The sequence below is a fragment of the Aricia agestis genome, chromosome 10 (genome assembly GCF_905147365.1).
Source record: "Aricia agestis chromosome 10, ilAriAges1.1, whole genome shotgun sequence".
NCBI lineage: Eukaryota > Metazoa > Arthropoda > Insecta > Lepidoptera > Lycaenidae > Aricia > Aricia agestis.
Window position 1 is genome coordinate 9,103,987 of NC_056415.1, and position 15,025 is coordinate 9,119,011.

Consider the following 15,025-nt stretch of genomic DNA (forward strand, 5'->3'; position numbering starts at 1 on the left):
ATTCAAATACGCCTTTGAAATGAACGCGGCTATGAATATGGATTTAATTTTAATACTAAGATGATTAAATAAGGTATTTTGTAAGGCTTTGAATATCAGTTTATTCGAAAACTATACGAGTACTCATATTCGAAGCGATTGACAAAAATCTTTTGGTGATTTGATAAATTGCAGATAATTACATAGTTTAAATCTAATTTTAATAAATTTAAGAAAACACCCCACTGATTATTATAATCATGAGAAAAACATTAAATATTCTCAAATAGGTATGTCCAGACCTTAAAAATATTGACTGTGCGGAACTCGATTTTTGTATTTAAAAGTGAAAATTTCTTGTAAAAAACATTATTTTATAACGAAATAGGTAAGTACATAATAATATAGTTCTTATGTGTAAGATAGACTTAGACAACAGCAATCGATAGATTTAAGTTATGTTATTGTATAAAAAATAATGTGTAATATACTAAAAATACTAAATAAACGTTTTATACAAAGTTTTAGTATATTTTTAGTATCCCTAAACAGAGCATACATTAGTTCTTATTTGAAAAAAATTATTACAAATGAGTCTTACAAAATCTTATCTATCAAAAAATATACATTAAAAGTAGTGTGAAGTGCTCTAGCATTTATGAGTTCCAATATTAAACCCTAGTTTAATGTTGGAACTTACACGTGGGAGAGCCATGCTTCGGCACGAATGGGCCGGCTGAAACGGAGAAATACCACGTTCTCACAGAAAACCGGCGTGAAACAGCGCTTGCGCTGTGTTTCGCCGAATGAGAGTGTTTACCGGAGCCCCAATCCCCTACCCTATTCCCTTCCCTACCCTCCCCTATTACCCTATTCCCTGTTAAAAGGCCGGCAACGCACCTGCAGCTCTTCTGATACTGCGAGTGCCCATGGGCGAAGGAAGTTGCTTTCCATCAGGATACCCCGTTTGCCCCCTTATTAAAAAAAAAAACAATTCAAAGAGCAAAATCCATTTGAAAAGCAGGTAACATTACAGAATATGCGTCGTTATACTACACACAACATAGTCCGTAGTATCCAGGCTTCTACGCTATGCTGATCCCGTGGCAATAATATAAGCCCACATTACGTCACGTCGCTCCCACACAGCCTGCACATTAAGTTAATGCCAAAAAGGATCGTGCAATAGCCTGTCATAGGCAAAATGGAATCTTTAGTAATACCTGACTTGAGCGAGACTAGATTACTAGATTAGATGTTCACTTTGGATATGCAGATTCGATTAAGCTAGTTTTTCTTTATGTATATTCAAAATCCAATTGCGTATGTCAGCATATATTTGTAATTAAGTTTCTACGAAATGTAAATTTTGCAATATTATGTTTTTCTTACTGTTTGATTGATGAAATAAATATGTATTAAAGGTAAAATATTTCGTCATTATATTTTATTAATTATTATAACAATTATTTATTTTCAATTATAAACGGCTGCTCCAGCTAGAAATTTAAAAAATTTTTGAGCTTCAGCAGTTTTTGTATTGTATTTACTATTTGTTTATATAAATAAAGATTTTATTTATTTAGGTTCATCGAAATAATTATATTACTCATAATTCAAAATATAAAGTTTTTTCAAGCTGCCAATAAAACAAACTACGAGACGTAATCTGATAGAAAATAAAGTAGCTTATCGATCTTCAAAACGCCACCAACTTGTTATCCATTTCTGTTGAATAATTCATCGAAATTTATATTTAAAGTGATATCTGTCAATTCTGAAACCAAATTGAGATAAAACGCCTATTAATTATTCGAAAATGTAACAGATTAAGTATTTTGGGGGTATTTGTAAATAATTTTGAAATAGATGACGTGCGTTTGCATAACTTCCTATGGACTGTTCGTCTAAAATTCGTTATATTGGGTAGTTTCTCAACCTTCGGCTCAATTAGTACGCTTCAATCACTCGTGGATTCCGATCGGTTTACATTATTGTATGAAACTCATCAATCTTATACTAATTCTGCGCAGATAATACCGCCGTAACTTCAAGTAATGGCAAAATGTCAAACGTCATAAATTCTCTATGCCTATACGTACATAATATTCATAAGGTGATGTCAATATGAGTAACGGGAAAATTTTTATTATACAGCTGTAATTTGCAATATTGTTATGCACGCTTTGTTTTAATGTTTATATACTCATTTAATTACTTCATGGCATCATAAATGCAACACATAATATAATCTATACATCTAAATAAAATTGGAGTGTCTGTTTGTAATATTGAAATTACAGTTTTTTACTACTGCATATGAATATTTAGACGGTACATACACCAAAATAACAATTTTTAGAATTTTTGTCTGTCTGTATGTCTGTCTGTTTGTTCCGGCTAATCTCCGAAATGGCTGGACCGATTTTGACGGGACTTTTATTGGCAGATATCTGATGTAAGAGGAGGAGGACTACTTTTTAACCGACTTCCCAAAAGGAGTAGGATATTTTTTACTTTTTTATGTTTTACCTATGTATTTTACTCCGCCGTTTGTGGACCGTTTTTCTAAATTCTTTTGTTGTTACATAAGATAATTATGGTCCAAATTAGATACCATGTTCATAATGTTCATTCTTTGTTACCAACTTATCACATTTTTTGACGCGGACGAAGTCGCGGGTAGCAGCTAGTTCAATAATAAAACAAAACCGTTTGTTCGTTTGCCCTCTTATTTTTTAAAAAAATACCAAAATCGAATCGTGTTTTTTTCTTTTATTTTATTTTGAAACATAGGGAAACTTACGGCTATACACAAGAAGTAGTGTTGAAGTATATAGGCACTTTAATTTAAATTATTGCTATCAGTCATTTTCAAACTCGTGTAAAATGTGTCAATATATTATTATTATTATGTTACATATTATACTACACATAAGGAAACGAGACCAACAAATCAAAATTCTACAACAAGTTTTTAATTTGATTAATATTTTTGGCAATAAATAACACAATTCTTATAACGGAGAACAATGAAAAAAAACACAACAATTTTTAAATCGATGCGGAACAAGGACCTTTTTGGATTGTTTGATTGATCAATCAAAATTATAAAAACCTTGATATTAAATGCGCATTTTATGTCAGCACCATGCATAAAAATATGATGAAGGCACTAAATTATTATTTAAGAACAATAACAATCGAACAGAATAAAGAAAAAAATAATATTTGAAAAAAATATGTTGTTTTAATAATTAACGTATTATAATAACCATATTAAATTAAACACTCTCACTAAATAAAATAAAAAAAAATATATCCACTGTATATTACCTCCTCGTTTTTGGAAGTCGGTTAAAAATATCAATCTGTTACTTTTACCAGTACTTAAAAATGATCAACAGATTTTAATGATGTTTAGTATTATCCAGAAAAACTTAAAAACAAATAATAGAAAATTCAATTATGTCAAAAACTTTTAACGAAGACTCAACATAAGTCTTTGTGTTCAAACACACAGAAAACAAAACTGGCTAAAATATACAAAAAAAATAAAACATAGGAACACAGCTCAAGCCTTGCTTTAATTTTTAATGAAAAAATTACTTAAATCGGTTAAGTTTTGGAGAAGGAATCAGCGGACAACGAATCGAAGATTTTCTGTTCTTTTATTAGAACTTTTCTCGTGTTATCTCTATCGCGCTCTGCGGTGGGAGACTTGAGATTGGTGAGACAGCAATACATTTTCAAATACCTTTTATTTCCAATTTCTTTGCCCCTGGTGTATCCTCTTAAACGGCTGAACCAATTTGGCTGAAATTCAGTAATGGTATCTCCATTGAGTCCCTTGAGTCCCGGGAAATGACATAGGATACTTTTTATCCCGGAAATACGTACGGTTCGTTCGCGAAAAACGAATATTGGTGCAACGTAGTTGCGGGCGTCATCTAGTAATGAATAAACCGAGCCTGTAGCCAAGACGTTTTCTTTATCGCTACTTTATAAAATCGCTGATCAATTTGTATGGAATTGACATTAGGCGAGTCGAACGTCAACGTCATATTGACGAACGCTTATGTCAATTCCATACATTTTCGGCGATTCTATAAAGAAGTGATAAAGAAAATGTCGTGGCAAAAGGGCCTGCAGGTATTATTAATTTGCAGCGCGAATCTATCGTATATGAATTAGTCATTAAAGATGATAATAGTAATTCCACTGGGGAATAACGTAACAGATTCACTTTGAAGAGGTCTGACAGCGATTTATTAAATTAACTGCAGCCGGAGGGCGGGCACGATGTCAGTGACGAGCGATTGCTGTTTGTATACCTATCAACTACGTACTATGGGGATATGAATGTGGCTAAACGTCTAAGATAAAATCAGCCAAGTGCGAGTCGGGCTTGCGCACTATGGGTTCCGTACCATTATAGAGCCGAGCAAAATAGGCCAAAAACTGTGTTTTATGTACGGGAGCCCCCCTTGCATGTTTAATTTATTTTAATATTATTATTAATAATTAAAGTAGACATACAGCTAAGGACTTTGTGAAAATTCCAATTCTCTGCCTGTTGTCATTATCGATATCGAGTAAAAAATGTCAAAACAATCATGTTTGTTGTATGCCCCCCTCAAATATTAATTATTTTATTTTGATTTTAGTATTTTTTGTTGTAGCGGCAACAAAACTACACAATCTGTGAAAATTTCAGAAGTCTAGCTATAGCTGTTCTTGAGATAAATCCTGGACAGACAACGAAGTCTTAGTAATAAAGTTCCGTTTTTACTCTTTGGGTACGGAACCGTCATAATGCCTAAGATATATCTTTTACTAGATGACCCGGTGAACGTCGTAATATAAACTGATAAACATTCTCTGGATTTATACGAATATTTCATACCTAAAATTAGGTGCTCTATTTTCGGGTTCAAGCAAGACTAAAAAAAATTCAAATTCAAATTTCAAACGTTGTTTTTGCCATATAAATTATTTCTATTATAAATATAAAAAGTAGTTAAAAACCTATTCTCAGGCCTAACGAATGTACATACAAAATTTGATTAAAATCGGTTAAACCATTTTGGAGGAGTTTGCGCACAAACACTGTGACACGAGAATTTTATATTATACTAGCAGCTTCGGCAAACGTTGTTTTGCCATTTAAGTATTTCGCCCATATTATTTTGTTGAATTGACTAAATAAATATGGCACCATGGCAACGTCCATCGCTATCCCGTCGCACAAACAATGGTCGCCGTCAGTCTCGAGTTGTAATAATTTACTATTATATTTTATTTAACAAATGCGCTTATCAATATAAAAAGTAGATGTTGTTCGATTCTCCACCCTATCCGATATGCTCGCTAAGATTCACTAAAATCGGTCGAGCCGTTTCAGAGGAGTTCAACCACGCACACCGTGACACGAGAATTTTATATGTAACTAGATATTAGATTAGATTAGATTTTAAATCTTTACTTTACAGCTCTGCGTTGACCACTTCATTGTTCTGGTCTTAGGTCCACATATATTGCATCCAAAATCTGCGCACATGTTCTTCTTTACTAATATTAAAAATGCGTTTATAATATTAGTATAACAGACAGGCCTCTGTTATACTAATATTATAAACGCGAATCTGTCACCTCTTCAAGTTTACACCACTGAACTGGTTTTGATAAAATTTGGTATGTAGATAATTTGAGACCCGAGAAAGGACATAGGACATAGGACAATTTTTATCCCGATCCCGATTGGTCCATACTTTAAACAAGCTTCAAACTTGTAATAGACCTAAGTGTCTCCACTCTCCATCATTCAGAAAAATAAATTGATTTCTGCCTATTTTATATGGTTATAATATAACCAAAAAGTAAGCAATTTGTGTAGGCGAGACACGATGTCTTACAACCTTTAACTGGCTATTTACATCTCTTCTTTACGAATAAAATTTTAGAGAACATTTTTGTACACTTAACACATTGGTGCATGTTTACAAATTGGTATCAATTTATTCTATACTTATATATATATTATCAGTGTGAAAATGTATCTGACTGCCTGACTGTCATGTTATCTTTTCACGCTCAAACCACTGAACCGGTTTTAATGAAAATTGCTGTCCAGGAGGTCGTATGAGTCCCGGGTACATACGCTATCCTTTATACCGAAAAATGAACGATTACCGCGCGATAAACGAATTTAGGCGTAACCTGCGGGCGTCATCTGGTTACTCTAAAATTAGGTTGACAAAAATATACTTAATCAATGTGATTTAATTACACCCGTTTCTGAAATAGCGTCAGAAGATAGCGGTAACAGAAGCTTAAGGAATGTTCTGTAACATTTTCACGAAAATATTTTTGGAAATTATTTGTCTAAATAAGTTAGCAATTCCTCTTTGCGTGTGTCATCTTAGTAAGAGGTGTGAGACAGTTACAAATATTAAAAGGTCAATATGAATGACCCACGGCCGACGGGGTACTTACCATCAGGTTAACTGCCTGCTCTACTTTTTAAAGGCTGAATCTTTTATTTTATTAGTTTAAAATTAATTATTTCAATTATTGCGTAGGTTATACACTTATACAGCATTAGAAGATAAAGCCAAATCTTGGGCACACGTAAAGATTCTAATAACGTCCAGAACTTGACTCGTTCAGATAATCTTACTCTGTTAGTACAGTAATTTGTTATTTTAATTAATATGCCTTTAAGGGGTACTTTTTGTAACTTTCTGTGTAATCTTATTTCTATTTTTTCATTTCTTTTACCTCTACGGGCAGTTACATCAATTTTGTCACAGAGTGTAAGAATTGCCAATGCATGTCTGATACCTAAAACTAAAAATAGGTACCACCTGTTTTGTCAATTTAAGTTCTCGCTAGTATACCGATCGTGACATTGGGAGTTTGAAAAGTACAGTATTAGATTTATGTCAAATTGCTAAATGTTAATTATTATTATTGGAACACTTACAATAATTCAATTGATGACACTAAACTAGTAATTACATTGCTATAACTTATAATAATTATTTTATATACGAAATAGCTTGTTGACTTTCAAACTATTTTAACATCTTCCCAACCTGTATTGTGGGGGCACCGACTTAAAATTCCTTCGCATTTTTACCAACCAACTGCTCAGCAGCTGGCATTTATTGCATGTATCATGCATGCAATGAATGCCAGCTACTGAGCAGTATCATACATGCAATGAATGCCAGCTGCTGAGCAGTTGGTTAAAAATGCGAAGGAATTTTAAGTCGGTGCCCCCACAATACAGGTTGGGAAGATGTTAAAATCGTTTGAAAGTCAACAAGCTATTTCGTATATAAAATAATTATTATAAGTTATGGCAATGTAATTACTAGTTTTGTGTTATCTGCTGGTCTCAATAAGTAACACATAGCAGCAGTAAAAGTAACATAACTATAATGATGATTTATTTAAAAAAATCAGATTTTTAAAAATACCATAAGTAGAAAATAAACGACATGAAACGCATTGCTTATAATGCGTTTCATGTCGTTTATTTGCTTAAAATGTGTGTTACATGATTAATTTAAATATTTACTAATTTAAAAATCATACAAATAAGCTCAATTTTGAGCAAATGTTTTAGCTTTTCATCCTCCTCATGGGGACTAAATTCGACATGCTAGTATATTCTAGCTGTAATTAGACAGGGTATTGACATTTTATGAGTTAATCAAGACATCTATTGTTATTTAGACACGGATGCTCTTTAGCCATATTATTATAGTAACTAGAGGACGCCCTCAATTCCATTGCTCTGAAATTTGTTTGTTGCGCTGGAACAAAAACTGCCCTATGTCCTTTCCCGTCTCTTAAATTATCTCTATACTATTTTTTTTTTGCAAATCCGTTTAAGCATGAAGAGTTAACAAACAAGACACAAATACACTAACGCATTTATATGATTAGTTACAATTATACCTTTACACGTGTGCGCTCAAAATATTATTTAAGGCATAGAACGTCTGACGTTCATATTCATATTCATATTTCTTTATTTGCTTCAAAAGTGGTACATTTTGGTGTTACAGTTAAGTCTTTCTTAGATCACACTTTTCACTAATAATATAGCATGCAAATTCTTAGGTACTTATTCTAAATACATTAATTTTCATTTAAATACATTTTCTATTATAACTAATTCGATATAATAAACAACATTCAAAATAATAAACCCTTACTTCTTATAATATGTCCTAATCTTACGAGCTAATATTACACTTCAATTGGTTCGAAACAATAATATATTAATGTCAATAGTATTATAATTATAATAAAATATTTTCATAGTAATTCAATGTCAACATATTAATAAGAAAATGTTATTTCTCATTTAGGAACTCTGTGACGGAATAATATTTTTTTAGCTTTAGCCATTTAATCATTTCTTTTTTAAATTTATTGTAAGGCAGGGATTTTTTGGTTGTTGGGGTAGCATTATATGCCTTTATACACATGGCATAATATTCTTTTTGATATAGATTCGTTCTGGGAATGATATCTAATACTAGACGTTTGGGTTTTCTTTTAGTTCTCGGGTAAATCTCACTTGCCTCTGTAAAATAACTATAGTGAATTTTTACGAAGTTTACTAGTTCGTATATTAAAGGCTAGGAAGCGTCATACGAGTGATACTTAATTTTTTAAAAAGAGGCTTACAAGACTCATATGAGGGCTTACCACATATGGCCCGTACACATTTTTTCTGCGCTATAAATGCTTTGTTAATGTCAGTTGAGTTCCCCCATAGTAATAGCCCGTATCTGAGTACTGAGGCCGCATATCCATGGTATGCCGAAAGTACAGTTGGTAAGGTTGATATTTGCCTCAGTCTATGTAGAACATATACGTATCTATGTAATTTCTTACATACATACTCTATGTGAGCCTTCCAGTTAAGATTTTCGTCAATATAAATACCTAAGAACTTAGTGCTGTGCACCTTTTGAATGCATTCATCTTTGTAATTAATATTTAGATCATTTAGTCTAGTACCATAGTTATGAAATTGTATATAATTTGTCTTAGTCACGTTTATATTTAAGTTATTTTTATCAAGCCATTCTACTACTTTATTAATTGTATTATTAGTTTCAATGTCAATATTTTCCTTACTATTTATTATTATCGATAATATATATATATATATCATAAAAATATTTCACAAAAATTTTCTTAGTCATAAATATATCGAAAATAAACATACACCACATCTGTCATAAGCGATGATTTAAAATCTATCACGACCAAAATCTGGGCGGGCGTTTAGCGCTTTGATGTATGCGCGCGAGTGCCTGAGAACCGACTTACTCCAATTTCACGAGGTGCGCCCGCGCGCGGTATAAAAGCCTTTTCGTGCGCACTGAAAAATCATTCACAGCTTACACATCCATTGAGAACCGACGCGTTTAATTTGTGCTCACAATGAAATCGGTAAGATATCCTTACAAGCACATTACACTTAAAAGGCTAATAAAACATTAAATAAAAATAATACAAAAAAAGTTAAGACGAAATACATAATATATTTCATAATAAGTTTAAAACAATAACACACAATATTTGTAATTCAGGATTTTGTCTTTTCATGATGATATCTTTTGCAGTTCATCGTATTATCAGCCCTCGTGGCTGTCGCGTGCGCCGCTCCTCAGTTTCAGCCCTTTGTGCCACAGCAGCAGCAATACGTAAACCCCCAGTTCATCCCTATTCTCAGACAGTCCCAGACAGTCAACCCCGACGGATCATACGAGTTCAGGTCAGTAATAAGATCAGCCAAAGTAGGAAAATAATCCACAGTGCATACTTTCTATTTATGATGTTATTCCGGAAAGTAACAAAAAATCTATAAATTAAAACAAACATTCGGACTACAAGAATACTGTAATACAAAAATATTGAAAGCAAACGTCATGTAAATATTTAAAAAAAATATACATGACACCCACAACTCCGTTGCGCCAAAATTCGATCATCGCGCAGAAACCGTCCACTTTCCCGGGATAAAATGTATCCTATCCGGGACTCAAAATATTTCATAAAAAATTTCAGTAAAATCAGTTCAGTGGTTTGGGCGTGAAGAGGTAATACTATGATGATGATCTTCCTAGCATTTTGTCAGATAAACAAAGGTACACAAAGGACAAATATAGTCACTAAATCAATTTACTGTATGAAAAGTCTAAAACCTCAATCGAAAACTGAACGAAATTAGCTCAGTTCAACTCATACTTAAATACTCTTATTGAAAACACTTTTATTTCTCTTAACATTCTTTATTTACTTTAACTCATGTTTTCTCTATAACTCTTAAACTCTTATAACACAATAAACATAACACAATATATAATATTTTACTCTTAAATCTTTCTCAGTACACCATTTTTCATACACAATTTTCTCTACCAAAGTCACATCTCAGAATATTATGTCACATTTCAAATACAAAGAAAAATAAACTTACAAAAAGGTCGAAAACGTTTTAAACAAAAACTGATGACCACGGAAAAACATTGTCTTGCCTTAAGGGCTGTTATTAACCCCGCAACCTACGAACCTACGAGTACTAACGAAGCTGAATTACTTAATCAAAACTTTGTTGTACACATAAATAATTGAAGATAATAATAATAATATGATCAATGACCATTTAGATATGTACGAATTAACAAGACAAACGATGAAAGAAAAGTTCAGTTTAAGAATAAAGTAATATAATGTATTTAAAACTAGATAATTAAACTAAACTAAAACATCATTATTTAAAAATTGTATACATACAGCACTTCTTATTAGCTGCTTCAAACTTTTACGTTTCAGTTTTGTCACTATGTTTTCCTTAACTACAAGAGAACGAAATATAATAGCATTTCATACGTGTCAAGAATACTAATGTTAAAATTGATTGAAGCCGTCCTCAAGTGTTCTCAAATCTCAAGCTTCTGTGCCAATCCCGCTATACGCAACTTAAGTGGCGCAGACAACTTAATTTAGTTTGCAATTTATTTAAAACATAGACGATTCCTTCGACTCGTTACTGGCAAAATGAAATCCCGCATGAATTATTATGAATGTCTAATTTAAATATCTAAGTATTATCTATATGCTCATAATATTATTGCTTATCTTTAAAACCTGTTATTAATAATATATTACTGAAATTCTAACGCCCGCAACTCCGTTGCACCAAATTTCGTTAATCGCTCGAGAAACGTACATTTTCCGCAAAAAAAACTATCCTATACCTTTCCCGTCTCTCGAAGTATCTTCATACCAAATATCTAAATCCGTTTTGTCCTTTACGTGAAGAGGTAACAGACATAAGACATACAGACAGACAGAAACTCTTCAAATGTTATTTAATATTTATTATGAGAAAATATGAATAATAGGAATAGAGATTATTAAAAATAATATAACGATATGTTCATATTTCGTAAAAAGTTTTGTCATTTTGCTTAAAAGAAATTATATTTATACAAACTGATAATACGTAAACAAAAGTCATAATAAATCATAATATCTTGTAGGTGTAGGCTGTCCGTCGTAATGCCGAAACCGGTAATTCCAAAATTCCCAAGACCGAGCTGACAATACATCACAATTGCAGTCCGCCGCGGGAATTTATGAGATTTCATCTACACATTGTTTGTGTTGTCCTTAGGGCAGTCATTTGCCAAGGATCGTTGCAACTAGAATATCGACTATATTTATAAACTCAAAGCCCAAATTCAAACCCAAAAAGCTTTATTCATGTAATAAAAAAATATAAAAAACAGTTTAAGAACGTCGAATCTATGATGACACCTACCATCACAAGTGAACTTTAAACATAAACTAGAAGAAATCAGTTCATTTCAGTTACTTTGCGATGGATCCTATTGATCTGATTTAGTGACTGCCCTTACACGAGTTCTATAATTTTTTAAGTGCCGAAAAGAATATTATAGGATTGTTTTAAACCCGGTAAAACTTAATATTTCCACGTGATAAACAAATTTCGACACATCGAAGAACACCTAGTTGTCAAATAAAATAATAAATTATGCAGAATTACGATGGGCACCTGTCATTCGGGTCATAAGGCTATATAAAAACCGGGTTTATTATAATAGAGGTTACCAACTTTATGCATCCCAATGCATAAAGCTTTACCATAAAAGGTGTTCCTTTGGCCCACTTTTACTGAATGAATTTTCTTTTTTTAGTTACGAAACCGGCAACGGCATAGCCGCGCAAGAGCAGGGGTATTTGAAGAATGCTGGAATTAAAGACGCGGAGGCTCAGGTTGCGCAGGGCTCCTACGCGTACACCTCGCCCGAGGGCATCCCCATCTCTGTGTCCTACATCGCTGACGAATACGGTAAGAAAAAGTCAAACAAAACTGAACAGGCCCTTTAGCCAAGACTTTATCTTTATCGCATCTTTATAGAATCGCCGAAATGTATGGAATTGACATTAGACAAGTCGGACGAACGACAAGTTAACGAACTCTTATGTCAATTCCATACAATATTGATCAGCGATTCTATAAAGCAGAGATAAATAAATGGTGTTGGCTAAAGGGCCGGATTATAAATAAATTTTGATTGGCGATTCTATAAAGACGCGACAAAGAAAACGTGTTGGCTAGAGGCTCTGTTGTGTGCTAAACTATTAATAGTCCACGTGCCATCGAAATTCTCATACAAACGTAATACCAAGATCATTTCCCATACGAGAATATTTACCATATATTTTGAGTTATTATTCAGTTTAAGATAGTAATTACCTTGGTTCCTGTACAAAGATTCACTGCATACTATTTACAAACAACAACAAAAATATGTTGTTGGAGATGGGTCATCTTGGCGTTCATTGAGAGAGGCCTATGTCCAGCAGTGGACGACTATAGGCTGATATGATGATATGATGATGAACAAAAATATGAACGATTACAATTGAGTATGTAAATATTGTAATCGTTCATATTTTTGGTATGATCTTGTATGAGAATTTCGATGGCACCCGGACTCTTAACGCCACGATTCTGTGTTATCCAAGTGCTATTGAATATTTCTAAGTTCTGCAGTTAATATATTCAAGCAAGTCCTAGCTAAGTTATAGCATAATTAAAGCATTAATTTCGTAAAATTGAGGCTTAAATGTCTCGTTCGTTCGTCAACCACAACCCTAAGGGAATATATTTTTTATGATTGTGCTAGCCAACCCAGTATTATACAACAATACTAATATATCTACAGATTAGGCCATACTTATGTTGAAAGCCTGTAAATATTGACGCACGATTTAGATATGAAAAATGGACACAGGTTTAATTTTATTAGTTTATATTATATAAGCTTTATTGACACATAATTTCTACACGCTTCAGAAGAAACCGCCTAACACGTTGGTCAAGGTGATATATTAGTCGCATATCCAATTATTACGTTGCCAAATGTGTAGATCGTAGAGTGTAAACAAAATATATTGTCATATGATTACGAGATATACATAATAATAGGCAATTCATTAAATAAAACATGCCATACGGATAACAATCTACATTGATATTAAATAATTATAGAGATGTTACAAATGCTCGGAGCAATAATTTATTAGTCACTGATATAAAGCTTACAAAACATAAACCTTATATTATAATATATAATAAGACGTATAAAGAATAGTAAAATTCTAAGCCTTCATTTTTATCAGTTTTATGACTTATATTATTATAACATGAAAATTTAAAATGTAAGCTATAAGTCTACTATAAGCAGGAGATCGGTCATCTTGGCGTTCATTGAGAGAGGCCTATGTCCAGCAGTAGACGACAATAGGCTGATGATGATGATGATGATGAAGTCTACTTACATGTCATTAACGGATTTTTCAAGCTGTACGATTAAAACATTTACGACCCCAAAAACATTTTTATGAGAGACTCTATAACCCATAAACTTCATATCACTTAACTCCTAAATTTTTGCACTGTGCAACCTTCCACAAACTAAAATTTGACGAGTCGGTTAAGCCATTCTCGAGTTTTAGCGAGGCTTACAAAATTAAAAATTCCTTATTAGCACTCTTTTACTAGCTAAGGCTGTACGTATGTAACGGAATCTTTGAGCACCATTTTTACCTATCTCCAGTAGTCTAAAATATAATTCGAAACTCTGTATATCACAATGCACAATGCAAATGCTAATGAAAATGCAATAATTTGTTAAAATATTTCAAAAAAGAATTAAAAACAGCGTTTTTTTTTTTAGGGTTCTGTACCCAAAGGGTAAAAACGGGACCCTATTACTAAAACTTCGTTGTCTGTCCGTCTGTCTGTCTGTCGCCAGGCTGTATCTCAAGAACCGCTATAGCTAGACTTCTGAAATTTTCACAGATTGTGTATATCTTTTGCCGCTATAAAAACAAATACTAAAATCAAAATAATATTAATAATATTTAAGGAGGGCTCCCATATTATAACAAACGTGATTTTTTTAGCCTTTTTTGCTCGTAATCAATAACGATAAGAGGTAGGCACTTGAAATTTTCACAAAGGCCTTAAATATATTATGTGCTATTTAATAATTAATAATAATATTTAAATGAAATTAATAATTAAGGGAGGCTCCCATACAAAAAACACAATTTTGGGCCTATTTTTCTCTATAACGGTACGGAACCCTTCGTGTGCGAGTCCGACTCGCACTTGGCTGATTATTTTTAACTATTATTTATTTATAATGAAGCTAGTTATAACACAAATTATTTTCATAGGTTTCAGAGCTGAGGGCGCCCACCTACCCACCCCACCACCAATCCCAGAAGCCATCGCGCGCGCACTCAAGTACATAGCATCCCAGCCCCCGCAACCACAGAACCAGCCCCAGGGGTTCCGCGGTTGAACAACCAACGACAAGGCGACGACTACACCTAGATATTAAGACGATCTTTTACTGTGATGTATTATATTTTATAGAACTAAATTAGGAATTATTCTTTAATAAATTTTATA

The 15,025-nt window shown here is 32.8% G+C and overlaps 1 protein-coding gene across 1 annotated transcript; it reads left to right on the top strand.

The window, feature by feature from the left end:
- The first annotated feature begins 9,406 nt into the window (after window positions 1-9,406).
- LOC121731031 (endocuticle structural glycoprotein SgAbd-2-like) lies at window positions 9,407-15,025 on the top strand. Its single transcript, XM_042120334.1, has 4 exons — window positions 9,407-9,459; window positions 9,633-9,784; window positions 12,234-12,388; window positions 14,788-15,025. Exons 1-4 carry the CDS (start codon window positions 9,451-9,453, stop codon window positions 14,913-14,915), a joined length of 444 nt encoding a protein of 147 aa, XP_041976268.1. The 5' UTR covers window positions 9,407-9,450; the 3' UTR covers window positions 14,916-15,025.